The 23,244-nt window shown below is 41.6% G+C and overlaps 1 protein-coding gene across 10 annotated transcripts; it reads left to right on the plus strand.

The window, feature by feature from the left end:
• The first annotated feature begins 1,589 nt into the window (after positions 1-1,589).
• Positions 1,590-21,059, plus strand: OPTN (optineurin). Of its 10 annotated transcripts, XR_014881028.1 has the most exons (15): positions 1,591-1,743; positions 2,922-3,101; positions 4,883-5,085; positions 7,129-7,287; positions 9,046-9,119; positions 10,946-11,080; positions 12,147-12,228; positions 15,120-15,235; positions 15,906-16,055; positions 17,174-17,267; positions 17,918-18,076; positions 18,705-18,835; positions 19,776-19,855; positions 20,093-20,285; positions 20,424-21,059. XR_014881028.1 is itself a non-coding variant. In XM_085215959.1 (14 exons), the coding sequence occupies exons 2-14, from the start codon at positions 2,936-2,938 to the stop codon at positions 20,212-20,214; spliced, it is 1,668 nt and encodes a 555-aa protein (XP_085072085.1). In that variant the 5' UTR covers positions 1,590-1,743; positions 2,922-2,935; the 3' UTR covers positions 20,215-21,059. The 10 variants fall into 10 exon arrangements, 9 of the variants coding, with proteins under 9 accessions (XP_085072085.1, XP_085072092.1, XP_085072055.1 ...); XM_085215959.1 differs by having other exon boundaries at positions 1,590-1,743; positions 19,779-19,855; positions 20,093-21,059; XM_085215966.1 differs by having other exon boundaries at positions 1,590-1,743; positions 10,949-11,080; positions 19,779-19,855; positions 20,093-21,059.
• Positions 21,060-23,244: the final 2,185 nt, after the last annotated feature.

Genomic DNA, 23,244 nt, shown 5'->3' on the forward strand with positions numbered 1-23,244 from the left:
ATCATGCAGTATTGCTGACTACAGAAGTTGGATGCACTTCACAACATCCCTTCTCCCCCACACGCCTGTGAAGAAAGTATCTTCACAAGGATTGGTCCCTATCATTATCTGTTGTCCATCATCCTCTTCTCCCTTGTACTGGGGAGCTTCTGGCTGCACTGTTTGGAGTGCAGCTCAAAAAACCACTCAACAGAAGAGCATGCCTTCATTAAACCTAACTTAGTTTACAGTTTCTAGGTGATAACATTTTCAAATCAAATTAATGTGTTTTCAAGCCAGGCAGTTATTTAATGAAAGACATTTTCCACATGGAAAATCTTTCCACATGGATTTTAGCTATTTTAGCTAAATTGCCTTTCTGCATTGAAAATGAAGGAATCAGAACACCATAGTTGGCCCTAAGAACAGTCGTCCAGTGATAATTCCAGCTCACTGTGCTATTATGGGCAGTTATCATTGTCTCACACATTCCCAGATCTTCTTGAAAAGGGGGTGATAGGATGCGAGGAAATGATCTCATGTTGCATTGAGGGAGGTTTAGATTGGTTATCAGGATGAATTTCTTCACAGATGGGGTAGTCAGGCATTGGAATGGTATGTCCAGGGAAGTGGTGGAGTTCCCATCCCTGGAGGTATTAAAGGGATGTGTGGATGTAGTACTAAGGGACATAGTTTAGCGATGGGATTCTGTAGGATAGGTTGATGCTTGGACATGATGATACTGTAAGGCTTTTCCAACCTAAGTTCTCTATGATTCTGCTCATGCTGGAGATTCATATCTAATAGTTTTTGGTTGCATGGGATTTGGCTGCCCTGCCATCTCCAAGGTCTCCACTCTGACAGGAAAAATATGGAGCTCCATGAAGCAGCATCCAAAGGGATGCCTGGGAGGCCCTCAGGCAGACAAGATGTGTCCCCTGGGAAGCCTGTGTCCCTCTGTATTCCCAGGGTCCAGCTCAGCAAGATGCTCTGTCCTTAGCATTCTTCCTCTGCATGGTATCTGGGACCAGCACCGTTTAACATCTTTGTCAGTGACACGGACAGTGGGATTGAGATCACCCTCTGCAAGTTAGCAGACACCAAGCTGAGTGGTGCAGCTGATATGGTCCTATATCCAGCTCTTGGGCCCCAGCCTAAGAAGGACACGGACTGCTGGAGAGTACAAAGTGCAGAGGGTCACAAGGATGATAGAGGACTGAAGCACTTCTCCAGGATGAGAGAGCTGGAGTTATTCAGTCTTGAGAAGACTTTGCGGAGGACTTACTGCACCTTTCCAATGCCTAAAGGGTCCTCAAAGAGTGACGGGAGAGTCTCTATCATAGCATAGTGATAGGACAAGGGGTGATGACTTTAAACTAAAAGAGGGGAGAATTAGGTTAGAGGTCAGGCAGGAATTCTTTACTCAGATGGCAGTAAGGTGCTGCCCAGAGGAGCTGTGGATGCTCCATCCCTGGGAGTGCTGGGCTGAGGGGACTGGTTTAGAGAAAGGAATCCCTTCCTACAGCAGAGGGGCTGGAACCGGATATCATAGAATGGCTGCGTTGGAAGACACCTTAAAGATCACCCGGTCCCAAGCTTTCTGTAGGGCTGCCATCCATCGCGTCAGGTGCAACCAAGGCCCCACAGCACCCGGGTGGGGGCGGAAGCGCGGAGCTCGGGAAATCCCCGCGGAGGAGGCGGGGCGGTGCGTGACGGCGGTCAGCTGAGCGGGCCAGCAGCTGCCATGGGCTCGCCGTGAGCGGGGTGAGCGCTGCTCGGGGCCGGGCGGGGGAAGAGCTGCGGCGAGCGGCGGTCGCGGCCCCCGGTGGAGGCTGAAGCGGCTGAGGCGGCGGGCCCGGCGGCCGGGCGGGCCGTTTTGCTCGCGCTGCCCGTAGGCGGTGACTCAGCGGCTCCGGGGTGGGCCTGCGGGGAGGATGGGCCGCGACGGGGAATGGAGAGACGGAAACTTCGTTTAGCGGCTCCCGAGGGATTCCCCCGGGCCGGGGGGGGAGATGGGGCTTGAGGGAGCGGCGTGGCGGGGCAGGGCGGCCGCCTGAGCGCAAGCCGGGAGCCGGGTCGGACGGGGAGGGAGCAAACGGGGACAGAAAGCGCAAACGTCGGGTGGAGCCGTCGGGCTGTGAGACCCAGGCTGGCCAGTGCCTCTGTGGGACGTTGCTGGGTATGGAGAGAAGGGAATCGAGGGGTCTGTTTGTGTGTTGTTCTCAGAGGGTGGGTCTGTCAGGGAAAGGCTCCGTCTGAAAGGTGGGTTGGGAGTCAAATCCATGAACGTCTCTGAGGGGTTAACATGTTATATAGGGTGTAGTGGGGTTGGAAGGTTAGCTGGTCTGTTTGTGTGCTGGCTACGTGTGCAGCTTGTTTTTCTGGATAAAACCAAAGTATGGCTGTATTTTCTGTCCCTCTGTACTCAGTACTGCCGAGGCCTCACGTCAGTACTGTGTTCAGTTTTGGGCTCCTCACAAGAGGACCTGGAGTGTGTTCAGAGAAAGGCAGCGAAGTATTGAGGGGTGTGGAGCAGCTGAGGGAGCTGGGATTGTTCATCTGGAGAAGAGCAGGCTTAGGGGAGACCTTACTGCTCTCTATAACTGCCTGAAAGAGGTTGTGGCGGGAGGGGGGTTGGGCTCTGCTCCCAGGACACAGTAATAGGATGAGAGGGAATGGCCTTATATTGCACCAGAGGAGGTTCCGGTTGGATATTAGGAAGTTTTCCTCTCAGAAAGAGTGGAGATGCATTGGAACAGGCTGCCCAGGGAGGGGGTGGAATCGCCATCCCTGGATTTGTTCAAGAAGTGTAAGAGAAATGGGTTAGTGGACACTGTGGTGATGGGTTGACTGTTGTTGGATTAGATGATCTCGTTGGTCTTTTTCAACCTTAATGATTCTGTGATTTACTTAGCAAAAATTTTTCTTTGCTGACCTCATAGTGGTCACTGCAGAGATGTCCAGCAAGCCACAGATCCGTCCTGCTGAAAATGGAGAGCATTGCAGGAGTAAAATGGAGAATGGAATGGACAGTGTGGCTCCCCCCACCCTCAGTACCTACACACCTGAAGAGATGGTACAGCAGATGAAAGAGTTGATCACTGAGAACAATGAGTTAAAAGGTGAATGTGAATCAGTCTCTTCTTCGGGTCCAAATCTCTTTTTGATCTATGAGTATGAGTTCTGTGTTCATTTGGTCTTCCTAGATAATCTTTTATATCTGACTGGCATTCACTCTATAACCAACTCTGCAAGTGGTAAGGCCGATTTGATAGGGCACAGCACATTGAATTGGTGTGGAAGATTGGAGTGAGAATACCCCCTAAGCTAAGCTTCAAAACTACATACACAATCAATATAGCGCTGTGTATTTTGGGAGGCAAGGTAAAAATATGCTCTTCAGTCATCAGCTTTGAAAAGATTTTTTTTTATTTGTATCTTAGAATGGTTAGGTGTCCCCATTACAGATTAACAGTTTGCCATTGCTGCATCAGCAGGGTGGGGACTGTACAGTTGAGTTAGGATGATCTCTGAAAGGAGCTGTATCCTCTCAAACAGAGAAGGGAATTGAAGCAGACTGTCCTGTGCTGCTGTGTAGTAACCATTTTGAAAGTTCAGATGTTGCAGCATCTTCTGTGCTGCAAAGTAGCATCCATTGCTGAGCCTGTCTGGGAGAAACCAGTAGGTTTCCCTGAAAACACATAATGATTAACACCTTTTAGGTAATATAGCTTTGTTTCTGAATCCTTAAAGTTTAGATGTTAGATATGTTTTATTATTAATTGGTTAGAGTGAAACCCAAGGAATTTGGGGAATTTCTATGTAAAAGACAGGTACCTCACTTTTTACATTGCAGTAGAGCATGAAGTCACATATCTTGTTTGCTGCTGTTTTGAATTGGTGTTCAAATTCTACCTCAGTCATTTCTGGACCTGATCTGAGTTCTCTGCCTTGGAATATCATGATTATCTGACAGGAAGGTTGCTTCAGGAAGCACCCCAGATATTCTGCTACAAGGCTCTGTAGCATACAAGATAACGTTCCAGGACAACAATCGCAGCTGCTGTAATTCATGCCTTGCAGAATCGTTCTCCAGAATTACCTTTACTTTTTGGTTATGTGAAGGACTTTTTGACAATCTGTAATATGCTGTGAAGATATAACATCAGTTTCTGAAAGATACAACGTATAGAAGATTTTCAAGCAACTAACTGAGTTTTTTGCTTTAAAAACTAAATCTTAAATACTTTCATTGGCTTCATAAAAATCTTGTCAGCATTTTGCAATAGTGAGACTGGAGTTGCTGTATACTGACTCACTGACTTTGTTACATACACTTGGCTTCCCAGTCAGGATGAAATGACATTGCTCTAAGTTGCCAGTTACATTTTTGTTAGTGCTTTTAATCAAATCTTAACTGAATATTCAAGCAGAGCATGGTTGGACATATTTGAGACTTTCAATTCAATAGCAGCTGTTTTCATGCATTAATTTATCACTCTAGGAAATACACTTTCCCTACTGAATCTCAGTAGTTTCAGAATTTTTGTTCACTAGTTTCATTTATGTTGATTGTGTGCATAACACGTGTAAGATAACGAGTACTTCTTGTGGGCAGTACTTCTTGCTTGTACTTCTTGGTTTAGAAGTCAGTCAAGGAGCGAGAGAGTGTGAGCATGTTATTTCAGCAGTGATTTTAGTAGTATTTATTATGGTGCTAAGGAGCTATAATGAGTTTCATTTCAGTTCACTGAGATATATGAGAAGGTGGTTTGCATTTCATATCTGATTGCTGCTTATCCCTTTGATATTGAAGAAAGCTGAGCTCGATGTAGAGGAAATCTGCTGTTTCATTGACAGAGTACTGATGTGAATCAATGACTTGTCTCTGGCTGTCGTTTAGAAGCGATGAAGTTGCACAACCAAGCAATGAAGGACCGCTACGAGGAGCTTTCCATCTGGCGAGAGAAGCAAAAGGAAGAACGAGAGTTTTACGAGGCAAAGTTTAAAGAAGCCAAGCAGTGCTTGCTTGCCAAGTGCATTGAAAATGAGCAGCTGCAGCAACAACTTCAGAGCTTAAAGGAAAGAGAAGAAGGAGCTGAAATGGTAAGTAAGAGAAAGATGAATTCACATACATTAACAGTGAACATCAGGGTCTTTTATGGGTGAGGGCTGGAGTTCTGTTAGCTTCTCCTTTTTTATCCTTATACTCTAATGAAAAGTCTAGGACTTATTTTACAAAGCAAGTCTTGAGGTGCAGTAAGATAACAACATGCCACATGTGAGATAACTAATATTTCAATTAATAATTAACAGTAATCATTAACACAATCAACATAAGAAATAAATTAACATTTCTTGCCAACTTTTCATTCTGCATCCTGTTTACTGTTGGGTTGACTTAATCCCTCCCTTTCCTTCTAAGATTATTTCTCTCAGCATAGTTTTATATTTGTGTTTCTAGAATCAAGTTGACATGTAACCCCTGCCACCACCCAAAAAAAAAAAAAAAAAAAAGTTATATCTTTCACCTATTCTGAAAGCCTTTTTACTGAGGTTCAGGTTAGATTTGTTCTTCAGCTGCTCCATTTCTGGCTGAGCTTTCTCCCCCTGTCTTTGGCTCTGTAACAGGTAGTTTCTAACATTGCAGGTGAGTGCTTAATATGCAGGTAGCATCAATTTGCCAGTAGTACCAAAGACACCACAAAGTCTGTTAGAACAAAAGCTACTTTGTGTCCCACACATGAAGAGATGTTTAACAACAAGTTTCATGTAGAGCTAAATCAATGAATCCTGGTATGTGGGACTTCCAGAACTCGTGTGGGTTCTCTGTTGCCCATTGAAGGATGACTGTGTTGGCCTTTTTCTCCATGGCCATTGATAGGCTGTCTTTTCCTCTCGTGTGCTTGTTTTATGGAACTCTGTAAGAATTCTTTCAGGATATAAATTGGAATTGGCCAATTGGTTCAAAAGTTATTAAGGGGAAAAAGGTCATGTATAAACAGTGTGATTGTGCAAGTATGACTTTGTTAGGAAACCAGGCTAAAAGTTGTTTTTCAGGATTGTCAAGGAAGTTCAGAATTTCATAAATCTGGAATAGATTTTAAGGGAAAGTGGGGTACTTGTTCTGCCCATACATGTTTTAGAACTTCTTGTACTTTGGATACTTTAAGTGTGTTATTGGTGGAGTGATCCAATCTCCTTGAGCAATCCAACGTCCAGGCAAGTAAAAATAAATCTCTGTTAATTATCTCATCTGTAACAGCTCCATAAAGTAAGCCTTGGTTCTTCATTGATTCTTTGCAGTTTAACCAGTTGGTGGTAATGGTAATTAAAACAAAAACATTCTCATTTCTGATCATGATGTTCAGACTGACAGTGTCATGTAAGCCACAGTGAATTTCTGCTCTTGAATGCTTTGGCCGTACTTTAATTCCTTTTTTTTTTTTTTTTTAACTATTATTTCTAAACATGAAAAAATATTTATCTGAACTTAGAAAAGGCTAACTACAATTAGTCTAATTTCTCTCTCCTCTGTGTCTTTCTGTTTACTGAAATGGATTGTTGTTGTTACGTGGCACCTGTGTTTCACTCAAAGGAAATCACAGATATGTACTGTTGTTTCCCTTAGTGAAAAACATTACTCACAGGAGGGTTTATCTTAAAACCATATATCTGAGAACCCTGGTGGATATAAAACTCCCTCTTATGCACTGAAGCTGACTTCTTTTGCATCCTCTCACAGCTTAGCACAAAATCATAGTGACTCAGGTGTGTATGGCAGTACTGCAAGAAGAGACACTGTCAGCGTAGCACAAATTTAGATTTGGCATGAGTGATAAATTAGAACATCATTCAAGCCGCATGAGTTATTCAGAATTTATATTGAGGGTGTATGGTGTATTTAAGCATTACAACATTACAAGGAGGCTTGGATTACAAAATGGGAAAGAAACAAACGCACAACAACAAATGCAACTTTTTGTTGTCCAGTGAACCAAAGCAGTTTAGAGATCTCTGTACTGGATTTTCCCAGGCAAACTTCAAAACAGAAGAAGAGCAATGGAACACCGCTGTTATATTCAGGCTCTGCATTCTTTGGCTGCTGTTTCATTTTGGTTGGTTAATGCGGGTTTTTGTTTATCCCAGGAGGGCTGTGCAGCTCCTGAGAAGGAAGCAAGGCAGCTCAAGTCCAAGGTGCAGCGGCTCCAGGCCGAGAAGGCAGATCTGTTAGCCATCATTTCAGAACTGCAGGTCAAGCTGAACATCGCCTCAGCAGAAGACTCCTTTGTGGAGATTGGGATGAATGTAAGTAAAGGGAATAAAATGGACATGGTGAGCTGCAACCAGAAACTCTGTTCCCAACTTGGTCCTTTTTGCAAACTGGGTTTTCTTATTGTGCCATGCTAATTGATGAGAAAGTTGAGCCTAAAAGTGATTAAAATGATGGTTTGGTTATTTACCTGATGACATTTTTACAGTGAAGTTTTGTCTTCCATTAGTAAGAAGCATGAATCTATACCAACAGCAATTATATATATGTGTGTATATATATATATACATATACACACACACATACATATTTGCCTCTTTGAGAGAGAATACCAAACTGCCAGCAACAGTAGTAACACAAAAATATAGGCAGAGTGAATCTGGAAGAAGTGTTTCATGATCTTACCTGACACAGAGCACCTGTATGTTACAAGATGTAGTGATAAAGGACTGGAGAATTTACTTGTATTCTTTCACTTTCCTTGCCCAAAGTAAATTTTCATGGAGTCACTGTATAATCAATGAATGTATGGATGTTATAATTAGGAAATATACAAGAAAGTTAGGCTAAACAGGTTATCACGCTAAAGAAGACTGGATGGAAAGCTTACCCTTGTCCTGGGCTCACTGAGAAGATTTCAAGAGGAGCAATCCTCAAAAAATCCTTCCCCAGTGGTAATCAGCTCTTAAATGGGGTCTAGAAGGAGTGGAGCCTTCACCTGTGCTGCCATGGCTGACTCGTTGCTCACCTCAGGTGGTCAATCAGAGGTTCAGGCCGTGATACAGCAGTTCCCATACAGTCACAGAATGTTCCAAGTTGGAAGGGGTCAGACACCAACTCCTGGCTCCACACAGGACCACCCAAAATACAAACCCTATGTCTGTGAGCGTTGTCCAAAATGCTTCCTGAACTCCAGCAGCTCGGAGTCGTCACCACTGCCCTGGGCAGCCTGTTCCATGCCCACTGCCCTCTAGTGCAAAGCCTTTTCCTCACACTCCCTGCCTTTTCACAGCTCCATGCCGTTCCCTTGAATCCTATCACTGTCACCAGAGAGCAGAGCTCAGCGCTGCCCCTCCGCTCCCCTCGCGAAGAATGGGGCTCCTTTCTCTGCTGGCAGAAATATGCAGGTGTAGTCAAGCAAATCAAAGTCTAAAGTTGTAGAGTGTTCCCTAAAGGCACAAAAATATTATTTTTCTACTGTTCTTGTTTCTGAGAAGTCTTCAGAGGAAATATGTAAACTGTGAAAATGAGGGTTTCTGCTATCTTTACAATAGCATGTCCCTCTCTGGCAAGGACAAGTGCAACAAGAAAATCACAGAATTTAACACTTAGTTGGAATTGTTAGAGAAAACTTCAGACTGCAGGAAAGCTTCTAGGATGCTTCTCCTTTTTCTGCTACAAAGATCTTCCTTTGGACTATGAAGGTCACAGGGTGAGCTTTGCAGTGGGAAAGAGAAGCTATGTTCAACATCTGTTGGCAGTGCTGGTAACTGTTGCTGTGTCATCCTTATAAGAGAAACTGACTGTGGAGGTTTGTTGATTTAAAAGAGAAGGCCTAATCTTGTTGTTCATATTCTTTAATCAGTCCTGAAGAGATGCAGGGAAAGGCATGTGAAATTTGTAACTTAAGAATTTGCAAACATGAAACTGATCTGTAGGAGTTTTGTGTTTTGTTTTTTATTGTCACCATAGTAGTTTTTCCTGTTTTTCTTTCTTAAGTAAATAAAACTGTCCTGCTTAGTTCAAGTACCAAACTGATATTTTGGGGGTATTTTTTTTTTTTTCTTTTTTAGGAAGAAGTAAATAGAACTGCAAAAGAAAATCAAGATAATAGCAGTGAAGTGGCCAGTAACATCGCTGTCTGCATGTATGTGGGTTTTTATCTGACTCAAACTTCTGCAGAGTGTTGTTTCCAGTGTAAGGGAAGCATTTTCTTTGAGCAACGTCAGTCTCTATTACAGTATCTGTCCTCTACTCTATTACAATGATATTCAAAACAGTCGGAGTTCTTGTTTCAAACCTGAGCCCTTCTTGCTCAGTTTGTTTGTCTTTGGTATGAACTGTGGGGTATAAATCATGGTGGGGTGGGCAGATAGTGCAGTGTCATTATTTTTTAGGTGACTAGACTTAAGATGTGAGCATTCTATTTCAGTTACTTCTGAAAATTTGATCTTTAGATCAGCTCCAGGGCATAAGGGACTTTCTTGCCCCTAGCTGAACCTTTACACCCCATGAACACAGACAGCTGACACCACTAAACTTTCCATTTTGGATACTGCCCAATTTAAGAGCTAGATGGTTGTGGCTGAACACTCTTAATGCACTTCATGGCCTTTGCTTTTGGAAAGGGGGATATAGAAAATTGAAAGGGCATAGCAGGCCAGAAAGCTGTTCTGTGTATGTTTTCCCTTAAACTCTGTCACTCCCTACCTCATTGCAAAGAAATTCAGCATTTTAATGTAATAACATAGAAAACTTGTCCCTCAGCATGAAGTTAAGAAGTTGAAGGAAAAAAAATAGCTATAATCAGGGGTGTAGCAGAGGAATGCTGACCATAGCCCAAGTGCAAGCATTCAAATTGTCATTAGCAGTGGCCTGTGAGAACACTCTGATCTTAAGACGTTGTCTGTGGGATTTGCTTCCCTTTTGATGACTATTTGGGCCATATCTACAAAAACAGAGGGTATAAATGTCTCTTACACTATTTCCTGTGTCACCACGTGTCTCTGTGCAGCACTGAAACCTTAGAGTGGTGCTGTTAACCGCTTCAGAGGAATGTGATCCACATGGGATGGGTTTATTTCTGTAATTGTAGACTTGTACACTAAAAATCCCCTGATAAAAGTTAATTATTTACTTAAGATATCTTGGCTGAGCACTCTCTTTGGGGTATTCAATTTTGCTCACCAAATTTATATAGCTCACAGGAGCACATGCAGGCCTGTGCTTTCGTTTCTGCTCTGAACTACAAAAACAAAATTGTATATAAATGCTGTTTCCCAGCTGAGCTTCTGAAACATACAATATGTATAACCTATATATCTTATCATATAGTTAGGGGATTTTGACCTTCTGTCTAGGTAGACACGAAAGTGGAGGGAACAGAATGCAGTATCATATCACCAGGAAATCAACAGATCTTGTATTTCAGAGTTTTGTAATTGTTTTGGTTTATTTCTGTGGTAGTACGTCCAATTTTCAAAAGAGCTACAGAATATGATGGAGGCAAAATATCAAAGGAATTCCTTCTGAAAAAGGAAGCAATTTCCAATGCCCATTTTTGGTGGAAGATGCCTTCTTTTCCTGGAAAGGAATGAAACTGAGATAAGAAATGTTTCATTGGAAAAAAGGTAGTAGCACTTAGCAGAAAGAGATGCACAGTAGGTCAGAATAAGTGCTCCAAGCTTTGTTTTGTCTTGACTATTTTTAATTTTTTTTTTTCTTAAATTCCAAGTTGTTCACCCAGCTTGATAAAAAGAGACTGTTTGAGCACTGCAGAAAGCAAGGACTGTGTTTACATGCTTAAGGACTTAGGCTAGCGGGCTGCAGGAAGGTCATGCTTCGTGCATGCTTCTGAGCTCTTTGCACAGAATGTTGATTTTTCAGAACTGTGAAATTGCCCAAAAACTAGGGGTAAGAGAGTACTCTAATAACATCATAACTGTTGTTATTTACACGTGGTTTGGTTTGAAGCAGGAGCAAATCTGCAGATGAGTCCAAGAATTTGGAATCTGAGGAGCTGACTGTGAGCCAGTTACTCTGCTGCCTTAGAAATGAAACTGAGAGGAGGGAAAAACTTGAGAAGGAGCTGAAGGATCACAAAGAGAGGTATGAATTAGGTGCACTGTAAAGTTTTAATCTGTTTACATTCAAGTCTGTTGGAGTTACCAACTTTGGGCCTGATCAGAGTGAACTATCAGTGTGAACTGGATGGGCAGTTTCCTGAGCACTCACTAGTAATCATGTTTGTCGTAGCTCTGGTAGGGATAAACCACATTATGTTCTGTGAGCACGACTTTGTCTGTCTTATTACTTCCTAAAGTAGCACAAATTACCTGTTGCCTCATGGCTTTGAACTTTCCACAGGTGATGTGAAACAAAACGAGGACTAGCTGAGAATGTTCTTCTCATTCCTCTCTCATTATTTGCTTTTGTATCAATCGTCTACGTGTGGGGTTTAAGCACATCACTTGTATTAAACAGACATTGCAGCCCTCTTTGTGGTACTGGTAGGCTACGTTTAGGGCTGTGAGCTTGGAAAAGCTCCTTAGAAATGCTTCCCAAAAGTTTAATTCCAAACTTACCTAAGAGAGTTTTTCTGGTGAGATCTGCATAAATGTCCTTCTCAGCTCAGTCGTACATATATCAGCATGGCTGTTCAGGCATGGAGAATTGCCTAGGCAGTAGCTGTTCCAAGTCCATAGTTTGCAGAGACAGTAAGACTTCCTGGACATTACTTATGATGAAAAGTTAGTGTCACAGTAATTGTTTCTGCGTGGTCTTCCTAGAAGAGGTAATGAGCCATAGCCAAATGATTCTTAGAAATTTCAGCCTCTGTAAAGATCAAAGGAAAGTAGAGGCAATATTAATCATTGGGTTCAGTGAACAGACCCATTTTCAGAGGATTAGCGTTTTGGACTGTGTCAAAGATTGATGACAGTGGACTGAATCATTGTCTTTCTCTGCACCTGCACATCCATTGTAATTAAATATACATGCTGGGTGTTCTATGTTAGATGCTGCCATGACTGTGCAAACTTTCCTGCATGTCTGTACTTTCAGGTTTTTCTTTGGTTCATGGCTATGATGTTAGAAGGACTTGAATGAAATCCTTGAACAGTCACAATCTAACTAATGGCCAAATCCATTGTTACTGGATTCTTCTGTTTTCCAGACTTTCAAAGATGGAGAATGAAACAAGCAATTGCCTGGAGACTGGGACGCAAACTAACCAGGAAGAAGAGAGTTCACAGACTGTAAGTACTTGTCATCCTGAGCTGAGTTTTAGCAGTGTACAGCTTACCTGTTGAGGCCAACAACTTTGGGGTCTAGATTTCCGCTTGCACACAGAGAGCAAGGTGCAAATATGTTGCATGAGCTGCAGAAGTGAGTTTTGAAGTCTCCAGTCCATATCTTAAAGGAGGTTCCTTCCAAATTACACCAGCCATGAAAAAGGGATAAGACTGATGGCTGAGAATTAGGGGAACTGCAGCATAACTGCAGGTATGCTTCATTGTCCTGGCCCTGTCCACTTAAGTAGAGGGAGATGCATTCATTTCCATCACCACAAAATCTTCTGAACTGGATAAATTTCCTCACTGTTGGCTAGGTCAGCTTTTAGATCAGAATCTACTGGCAGCCTACTGTAACACAGACCCTATATGTGGAGCTCATGTGGCACCTGATATGACTTTTTTCCTGGTAAGATGTATTACAATGGTAGAATGTAACTATCTTGGATTGCAACACAGGTTGAGGCAAGCTTAGCCTTGGTTTCAGTTTAGGCTTTGAGTGGGTATTGGGGTTGGATTTCGGCTCCAGATTCATCCATCTAAATTTATGTGCCTGCAGTTGTAGGCTTCTCCATGTGGGGTAAGTGTATAAAAATCACAAAAGTACAGAATGGATGAGATTGGAAGGGACTTCTGGGTTCATCTGGTCCAACCTCTGCTCAAGCAGGGACTCAGAGCTAGTTGCCCAGGATCATGTCCAAGTGGCTTTTGAAAATCTCAAAGGAGGAGAGTCTACAACCTCTCTGAGCAACCTATGTCAGTGCTCCATCACCCACACAGCGAAGAATTATTTCCTAATATTTAGATGGAACCTCTTACGTTCCAGTTTGTGCCCATTGCCTCTTGTCTTAGCACTGGGCACCACCGAAAAGAGCCGGAAAGTTTCTGTGACAGTAGAGACCTCCTCTAGTTCAATACAACTGCATAATAAAGGCAAGTAAGAATGCCTGCGAGGCACTGTTGGGTTATCTGAGGTGCCATGTGGGGCTAGAATATATGATATGAGATCTGCTGGAGACCTGTTCCCTTTAAACTTTAAGAAAGCTTCCCCTTCTCCTATCGCTATCAGACTGTGTAAGAAGTTGGTCTCCCTCCTGTTCCTAAGATCCCTTCAAGTACTGGAAGGGATGAGATGGTGAGACTGAAGTGCTTCCAGCTACAAAATATACCTCCAGACACTACAAAGCAGGAGGAGTCAGAAATTTCACCTCTTCTACAGTGGGGATGTATTTTAACTACTGAAACTCTGAGGTGTCTCTGTGCACTGGGTTGGAGGAGCACACTGCTGCTGTTTCTTTCCTCCCCCCTGCTTTTGGTCTGTCTTTTGGATCTTTCATTGGTCTCAGTCCAAAGCCCAAACAAAAGAATTGGACCCGCAATAAAACTGGCAGTAGTTTTATTAGAAATCTTTTTTTCTTGATTTGCAAAATTGATTCATAAACGAATGACAGTGAAATTTGGAGTAGGAAACTAGAACAGAAGGGGTATTACCAGTGTAGGGTGTAAATGGCAGGAGGAATAGTACAATGTTTTAGCCTGCCTTCTTCTCTATTTGCAAACTGCTGTTTCTGTTCTTTGTCTGCTGTCACACCTCTTTCTAAGGAGGCTACCAGTGGTAGGAGATGTTTGACAGAGGACTGGCAATAATCACTGGCTGTCTGCTTTTCCCATATGTTTTAAATCTGGAACTCTGAGAAACAATGTATGCAGGTGGCTCTGAAAGTAATACCTCCTAATTATCCCACAAAGAGCACAGTAACACTGTTTCATGGAGCAAATTCTCAGCTATAACACAGCTTTTCAGCAGTCGCCATTGTTAGCTCTGCACTTTTGCCAGTGATGAACAAGAGCCTGCATGCCATGCTGCTAAAAGCCTGCACCAGAGGAGGTGACCCACTGTCACCACTGCAGAAACACCACCCACTGCCTCCCTGTGCTCACATCCACTCCATAAACGTTCTGTGAGTGTCAATGGATGCAATTTTTTCTGCATGGAGGAATTCAGTGACACACCTTTGCTTCATATGCACCTCCATATCAGAATATATTTTATCACTGCCCCTTTGCTGACATCCATCAGCCTTTCAATACCTAAAGGGAGCCTATGAACAGGAGGGGAGTGAACTCTTTGAAAGGGTAGATAACAGCAGGACAAGGGGAAATGGTTTTAAATTGAAGGAGGGAAGATTTAGGTTGGATGTCAGGGGGGAGTTCTTTACTATGAGAGTGGTGAGGTGCTGGAACAGGCTGCCCAGAGAGGCTGTGGATGCCCCGTCCCTGGAGGTGTTCAAGGCCAGGTTGGATGGGGCCCTGGGCAGCCTGGTCTAGTATTAAATGGGGAGGTTGGTGGCCCTGCATGTAGCAGGGGAGTTGGAGATTCGTGATCCTTGAGGTCCCTTCCAACCGAGGCCATTCTGTGATTCTGTGATCACATGGCAACAAAATGTAATGGAAAAGAATATTGGTGGGAAGTTTCAGCCCCTACTGCCATACCATCAATGTCTGCCTGTGATGTCGTGGGCCGACATAATAAAGTAGGAGACATTACTTTCAGAGTAGCCCTTGTATTACCTGCCTGCATAACAAGAGTAATAGAGTTCTCTTTGAGTCACCCAGATTTTAGGAAAGTGTTGAAGTCACAATGTGTTTCTGCTACATTTAGGAGTAATTGGTAATTGTGAAGCTGAGCAGAAGGGACCTTACTGCTGAGCACAGAGTGTAAGATGCAGACTGACTCATGCTGTCTTCCCTGGAAAAAGAACATTGCTTTCTAGTTAAACTTCTTAGTTAGCCAGCAATTTTCCTGTCTTGAGTTGTCCATATGTAATTTTCCTTTTTTTTTTTTTTTCTGAAAGATTGGCAGTGAAGTAGAAAGTCTGAAGAAGCAAGTCTGTGCCCTCTTTAAAGAGCTCCAAGAAGCCCACGAGAAGTTAAAAGAAGCAGAACTAATTCAGAAGAAACTTCAAGAAAAGTAAGGTTCAGAAGAACAATAGTTGTGCTGTGACACCCCGTTAATATTTTAATGAAAACTCCCACCTTGGGAAACTCAGTAGCTCTACAAATAGCAAATATCTGTTTCATGGAAATGCTGCAAAAGATTGCTCCTTTTTAAGTGAAGATGAAAGTACAGAAGTACAGTAACTGTCATAAAATCAGAACTGCCAACCTAGGTCTACAAATAGAACCCCAGTGCTTGGAATTTTAATATTTGGGTTTTAATCCTTGTTGATATAAAGGCAGATCTTGTTTTCTGTTTTGCATAATCACTCCATTTTTTGGCCCTGGGGGAAGAAGCTAAGGGATCTACTTACAAACCTTCTCACACAGTCTGTCTGTGCTTTTGAAGACCAAAGTGTAGGTCTTTAAAATTGAAAGAAGAGCTTCAATTTATTTGCTTAGTTTTCTGTCAAATTTCAGTTCTTTGAGGTTCATAATAGTAAGAAAAAATGCATTCCATTTAGTAGCTTTATTTTCAGGTAGTTGTGTATATACGTCTTCGTCTTTCCTTTTTCTTCATCAAAATAAGCCTTTCAAATGAAGCACCTAAAGATTCTTTTTGTGTGATGCCTATTGTGCCAAATCCATCAGGGAAAGGTGAACAGATAGACTAAGTGTTTTCTTTTTTTTTTTCCTTCTGTCAGGTGCCAAGCATTGGAAAGAGTAAACTCAGCTGCTGCAATGGAATTGGAGGAGAAGCAGCAGCTCATATACACCATCAAGAAGCTGGAGCTTCAGGTGGAGAGCGTGCAGGCAGAGGTCAAGCTAGAACAAGCCAAGACACAGGATGAAAAGTGAGTATTGGTTGTGTATCATGGGGGATATTGTTAGTGAGAAAGGGAATTGAAGGGAACATGATGAAAGGGAATTTGAATCTCAAATATGAGTTTTGTGTTCTACACAGTTTGAAGCCAAGTTATGTTTATAGAGTCTTAAGTAGAAACCTCTGCATCTGTCTATGTCACTTTGAATCTGGAGTCTCCAGAGTCTCCCAAACTATATCTTTTTGTCTAGTGAATACTTCACAGAGGAAAACTTGAGCTGTAAGCTCTGGTGGGTATCTTCTTTTTGTTGTAAAGCCAAAGACAGTTTAAGGTCAGGTATAATATGCAAGTAGAGGAAGCAGAAAAAGGACAGCAGCTTGTCAGTTTGACTGGCAGGGGGTGAATGCATCCACAGGTTGGAGTGTAGAGCCAAGTCAAGTGATGACAGTGATGGGAAAGTGATGTCAGTGGTATCTACAATACCCTTGCAGTTAGAAGAGTTAAATGTGAAGTTGAGATAAAGAGACTGGCTGTTTGCTGCAGCTCTCCCCTCCCTTTTATGAGTAGTCCATGTAAGGAGTGTGAGAATGTCAGAGTGAGCTGTATGGAGAGGTGGAACTGAGGTCTGAAGGCACTGTCTGCAGCTGCTGGAGAAGCTGCTCGTTCTGCTCATTGCATTTGGAGTCTGTGTCTGTTTCTTCTCCTGATAAATTCTCCATCATTTGAAGTCTCTCAGTCAAGACTGGTGAGCTTGATTATAAAATTATTGGATGATAGATTATTTAATATCACATGCAGGCTATCAGTAAGGACATTTGTTTGGACTCAGTCTAGGGATGGAGCAGCACACAACTCCTTGGAAAAGAGATGCTGAAAAACAGAGCACAGTTTTTTATCATCAGAAATGCAAATTCATTTGCAAACAGCTGGGTTATCTATTCTAAAGTCTGAAAGATTTATATTTGTATATACATTTATAAGTCTTAAGCCCTTATGAAACTGAGATTTTAGGAGACTGTTTAGGAGAGAAAGAAGTCTTCAACTGGGACAAGTAGGATAGTTCTGCAAAATGAAAGAGAGTAAAAAGAGTACCAGATCTTTCAAAGAACTTTCAAGTCTTTCAAACATTTGCTTCTTTTCATAAACAGGATAAGATACAATAGCTTGCAGGACGCTTACAACAAACTCCTTCCTGAACTCACTGAAGCAGTGAAAACAATCAGTGAAATGAAAGTCAAAGAGGTAAACTCATCAACAGAAGAAATCATAATGAATTAGGGGAGAGTGGGAAGGGATGTGAGAATGTATGTGGGAATAAATTCAGGCCCAAAACACATGGGCCTGAATTCACATAATATGACATGTAACCAGGCAGCATTGCTTTGAGAAACAGAGATCCTGTGCTGTCAATTACAGAAATCTTATCCACATATCTGGACTTCTGGATAAGGTTTAATCTACAGTGCATTATGAAGTCCAATCCTTAGAGATCAGTGATATGAAAATGCATGTAAGTGTTCCTGCAGCATAGCTTGTAAATTTAGAAATGTAGAGTTCTGAATATTTTAGTATTCTTAAATAGAATGTCTACCACAGTGAGGTCCTGTTCATAACTGAGGATCCATGTAAGTGCGAGATTCTTCTGTATCATTTTGGAAAAAATCCTTTGCAATGTACATTTGGGAGCTCTGTTTTGACTTGATACTGTGTAGTTGAAAAGCACAAAAATAATCTTTTAGTTGAAAGATCAATCAACATTGCTATCTTAGGGCAGACCTCTTTGACCATGGAGTTGAAAGTTTTTTTCCAAGAACAGGAGGATTAAGTAGGAGACTTCCACTCAAAGCAGAGTCACATTCTGAGCTCATCTCAGTCTTTATTCTTCCTTACAGCTTGATAGGGTGGATAAAGTTGTGGTGGAAGAACTGAATGCAAAGGTGTTGCTGGCAGAACAAGCTCTTGCTGCAAAGCAGCTCCAGATGGATGAAATGAAGCAGCTAATTGCTAAACAAGAGGAGGACCTTGAAACCATGGCTGTGCTCCGTGCTCAGGTATGAGTCCTTCAGAAACTGGCTGGTTTGCTCACCCAATATTCAGAAACCAGGAGGAGCTATTTAATGGCTCAGTCTGGAATACTGTTTATCTGTTTCCTCAATTCCAAAGCATAATTCCCTTAGAGCATTGCAGATTCTTGCAGGTCTGAACCACCATATCCTACACTGAGTCTGGCACAACAAATAAATTTGGGAATAGATGTTATATATAAATATATTTTTATATTTAAAACCACCATCTTAAAAATTACTGCATATGTTTTAGAGATTGTTTTATTCAAATATGACCCTAAAAAGAGTCTGCCTCACATTTAAGACAAAGGGGGAAAAAAAAAAGGCATCTTGCTCTGGTTCCACTATCTGTGCCACTGGTTTGTCTGTGTCACAGGTTTTCACCTCCTCACTGCTGTTCTGTACCTCATTTCAGCCTCTGTACACCAATTGCACTGTTCCAGAGTCTAAATGGAGAAGCTTTTTCACTTTCTGTATAGTGCAGATTATCACTTTGCAGCGTGTAGGTGCTGTAGAAGTGCTGCAGGCTCTGATGCAGGCATACTACTGTGGTACGTAGACTTGGTTCAGTCTAAGCTACTAATTCTCAGCATGATTTAATTTCTCTGATCAGATGGAGGTTTATTGTTCTGATTTCCATGCCGAGAGGGCAGCAAGAGAGAAGATCCATGAGGAGAAGGAGCAGCTGGCTGTCCAGTTGGCATACCTGCTAAAAGAGCAGCAAAACCTTGAAGATCTTGGCCGGTGAGAAAAGACTTTGGCTGAGCTGCTTTTGGTTTTGTCTTGTTCCCCTGCATGCTGGAGCTAACCAATGTTATCTTGGTAGCATTTCAGTAAAAAGGCAAACAAGTTTGCAGACATTTATTTATTGGTTAATTTGAATTTTGTAAAAGAAAAAAAAACAGTTGGCTGACTTAGCTATTTTGATTTTGTGATAGAATCTGAAAAGCATTTTAGCATAAGGCATGTTAGTTCTTGGATACTTCAGCAAGACTTCACTTGGGATGACTAAGGTAAATTCTCCCTGCTTCTATTGGTTGTGGCCTCAGTTTTACCAGTGAATCTGCAGCTAAGTTTGCTGCGTATGTGCCAGGGATATCTGTTGTTTCTCTAAGTAGCAGTAATAAGTAAGAATGTGCATTTTCAAGTACTGCAATACTCTGTAGTTGCACCATTTTAGCACTCTTAGCTGTAAAAGATGAAAAAAAAATATATTAACTATGTGTCTTTCACTCATCTTGTGGAAGCATGGATACAGGAAGAATGCCAGAATTTGAAGAATCAATCTATATTTCCTGTTAACTGTCTTCTGAGCCCGTTCTCTTGAATAACTTGCCTTTCTGCTTAAATCACTGTTTGATTTGAGTGGCTCAGAGTCCTTGGAGCTTTCCAGAAGAGTGTCTTCCAGATTCATGAGTGTGTAGCTGCCTAACTCCTGCTGACGTCAGTTGTTTGACCCTGATTTCAACAGGACTCTTGCACTATCTCAGTAGAGCAGCAGTGTTTCTAGGTCCTGTTTCAGAGCAGCAGTTGTGAACTAAATGCATGAGAACATGAGTTACTTGCAGATCTTCCAGCTTACTTTGAAGCCTTTTAACTTTTCTGGAGGCAAAGGGAAGATACCTTCAGTTTAGCCATATTTATTTTCAGAGCACTTTTAAGTAACTGCCCCATTTCTCCTCAGAAGCTCTTTGGCAGAGATGCAGAATCGCCACGGAGCCAGGGCACCAGACCGGGAGCACTCACCTCGCCTTGTCCAGAGAGGTACTGAAAGCAGCCTCCAAGCCCAGCTGTGTTCAGTTTAAAACACCTTTGCTTATCAGCAAGCAACTCCCCAGCTCCCTTATGGCTATTCTGGCAGCTGGTAGCTGCAGAGAATGTGATTCTCTGGCTTTTAGGAGCAAGTCAGTTCTCTTTCAGCTGTTATACAAAATGAGTGAAAAAAAAAAACTCAACAAACAATTAATGTAACAGATAATTATTTATTTTCTCTGCTTGCAGGAACAGGTAGTCAAGAATGGCCAGAGCAGCAGAATATCTCAATATACTCCTGTCCAAAATGTGAAGAAATTCTGCCCGATCTGGACACGCTGCAGATTCATGTTATGGACTGCATTAATTGAATAACGCTCTCTCATTCTTCATCTACTGGAATTTCACCTGCTGAACGTAATTTTTTTTTCTTTCTGCTAGAGTAAGTTCAACTCTACATCCAGCAAAGGAGATTTTCAAGGTTTTTCTCATTTATTCAATGGAAAAACAGAAAATCTCTTACCCTACCCTGTACTCACTGTACTTGTTTTAACATGAGTTAGGAAATGGATTCTTACAGGTTAACAACATGGACGCATTAAGAAATTCCCTGTGTGTCTGCTGCAATGAAATCTTGAAGGAACATTCCCCTGATGCGCTCTGCTCTTACACCTATCCCGCAGCACTGGGCTGAATTGCTGTAGTAAAAAAGGAGATGAGATATATGCCCATCAGTTCAACTACTGTAAGCCTGTAAATACTTCAGCTCTCATATACTATTAATCAGGAAACTAATATATTAAACAGCTGTTTGAGAAGCTTCCAGTAAAATGGAGTGTTTCGTATTCATTGAGCATTTAAAATGAACCCACCTCTTTCTCCAGATGGCGGTTCAGTTGCTGCCCTTGTGACCATACTAATCTGATGTTATATTTTTGATGGCTTATGTAACTTCTTGCTTTAGCTGGACGTAGATAAGGTTTAAGACAGATCACTGAGGTCTGGTATATGTAGCTCCTGGTGTACCCAAGTCACTGGGTTTTATAAAACTGTTTATTTTTAAGGTGTTGTCTTGATTCTTCTTTATTGTAATAAATTTATTTGAACCTGTACAGTATTGTGTTAGAGAAAGCTGAAATAAATGTAACCTAATTTAAAGAGAGGAGTATAATGGATTTTCAAATCTCAAAATAAATCTATTGCAAGTATAAAATTATCAATGCCTGTTAATATTTTGGATGCTGAAAGGGGAATGCTAATACGTGTGGCTGGAAAGCTTGTGTAGAAAGAACTGTAATGCATAAGTTCTGTTTTTGTCCTCACTTTTGATTTTTATCTCAACAAATAACAGTTCTTGGTGTGCTGTTTGTTAAATACACAACTCTTAACAAAATATGAACAAGCACAATCAGCTTATGACATGACTACAATTAGCAGTGGTGTTAGCCATGGAAGCTGAGGTATCTCAGTTTTCTTGTACACCAGAAATAATGAGAGCAGTTGCCACATGAGCAACAAAAGGACAATCCCTTTTCCCCAGGCACTAAGCCAGGAAAGTGAGACTCAGACATTTCCTCACACATCTGGCATCCTCAGTTATGTATATGGAGTCATGAGGTCACTCTCCATGTCACCTGTCTATAAGGAAATACAAGACTGTACCCTGTGACCAACAGTGACTGGTCTGTGGCCTTTACTGCTGACATTTCAGGGAGGAATTCCACTTTCATACACACTGAGGTCCAATTGAAGAGATCAGCTTAAAAAAAAAAAAAAAAATCCATATTTTTTGTCATTGCTTGTCTTCTCTCCACTGTGTTCGCTGAGTCTGTGAGAAGATCCCAGCTCTGTGCTTTGACTGCTGAAAAGGCATATTCACACATCTGGCTTTGGTTTGGGGATGGCTGTTCCAGCACAACAGGGTACACAGAAAACTCCACCAGGCCTAAGTTTCAGACAGCTGCAAGAGAAGGTAATGCAGGGTACTTTTAAGGTAAAGATGTCAAGCTGTATTATGAAGTCCACTGCTATCCATCAGTGATACCTAACACAACTTTTCAGATATGGGAGGAGAAATGTTTTTTATAAGTGAACATGCGACACTTCAATATGTTTCTGTTACTCTGAAGTTCAGACCAATGTTAAAAGGATGACACAACCCATGAGAGAGATGCATGTGCAGTAAAAGTGATACATATAGCTTATGTCATCTTGTGATCTTGAGGTAAGAAGAATGGAACAACTCTATAGGAGAAAGCCTTAGGGATGCTGGATTCCACAACTGAATGCGCAGTGTAATAGCAGATATTCTGTACTGGTACATGACAAATTCTCCTGTCAACCTACTTCAATAAATAAGCACTTCTCCAGATTGTCCTGCGGATGATGGAGGAAACAACACCAAACAGATCAATAGTGGAATTAGAAATAAAAAATTCAGTGACTTGGTATTTTGCTTCAGACCTGGCATCGAAAATAGTCTAGAGCTATTAATTCAAAATAAAGATCTACATACTGTAAGATTTATATTTCACTCCAAGCAGATTAATATTCTGAAAATATACACACAAAAAATGTCTGTAGGTGTTCCTTGGGGCAAATAAAACATTCCTTCACTGTATTTTAGTGTGTGAAGACAAACATTTCTCATGCCATGCTGCCAGTGAACTCTCAGCTACTAGTAGCAGGAAAAATAATCTCTTTATTGCCCTTGTAATTAAAGCAAAGATTGGTTTTTATTTTTGTGGTTGTCACTATTGTTCTAATTATCCGTTGTAAACTCTGGATGCCTGCTTTCTGTTAGCTATAGTTCACGCTCCCACACAGCTTCATCCATAATTTCAGCTAATGCAAGAGCTGGCTGAAATCTATCGTGAAGAGATATTCATCGGCTTGGTTGCACCCTTCTTCATCAATTACAAGCACTCCCAGAAGATGCAATATCTTATCGACTTTTAATTAGTTCCTCACGACAGCAGGATTTATGGGCTTTTTTCCTTGAATCCAATTTTATTACGGGAGCTTTGCAACAGCTATGGATTCTGCAATGATCAAAAACTGATGGAAATGCTACTAGGCCAAAATCAAACTAATAGAAAAACAATAGAGCTGATTTCATCTGAGTAGCATTAACCTTAATGAAAACATAGAAAATCAATGTGAAAGGCCAAAGAAGGAATTACTTATGCATCTGTCAAGCCAAAATTAATCATTTTAAGAGGCTTCAATAAGAGAAGAGGATCTGAGCACAGGAATACCAACAGGAAGACATGGGCGTAAGCTGAAGTAGGTTTTCATAGAAAGATAAGATCTAATACTGCAAATCAGAAGGGACAAGGAACTGCAAATAATAATGCCACAACACACTGAAACCTGCTAATGCAAGAGGGAGGATTATTTTC

The sequence above is a fragment of the Meleagris gallopavo genome, chromosome 1, assembly GCF_905368555.1.
Source record: "Meleagris gallopavo chromosome 1, MGAL_WU_HG_1.1, whole genome shotgun sequence".
Classification (NCBI taxonomy): Eukaryota; Metazoa; Chordata; class Aves; order Galliformes; family Phasianidae; genus Meleagris; species Meleagris gallopavo.

Bases quoted from the DNA above. Each gene is read 5' to 3' on its own strand.
- OPTN (XM_085215929.1), top strand. From the start codon at position 2,936: ATGTCCAGCAAGCCACAGATCCGTCCTGCTGAAAATGGAGAGCATTGC. The intron at 12,229-15,119 runs GTAAGTACTTGT...TTTTTCTGAAAG, and splicing joins AAGAAGAGAGTTCACAGACT to ATTGGCAGTGAAGTAGAAAG. The intron at 18,077-18,704 runs GTATGAGTCCTT...TTCTCTGATCAG, and splicing joins TGGCTGTGCTCCGTGCTCAG to ATGGAGGTTTATTGTTCTGA.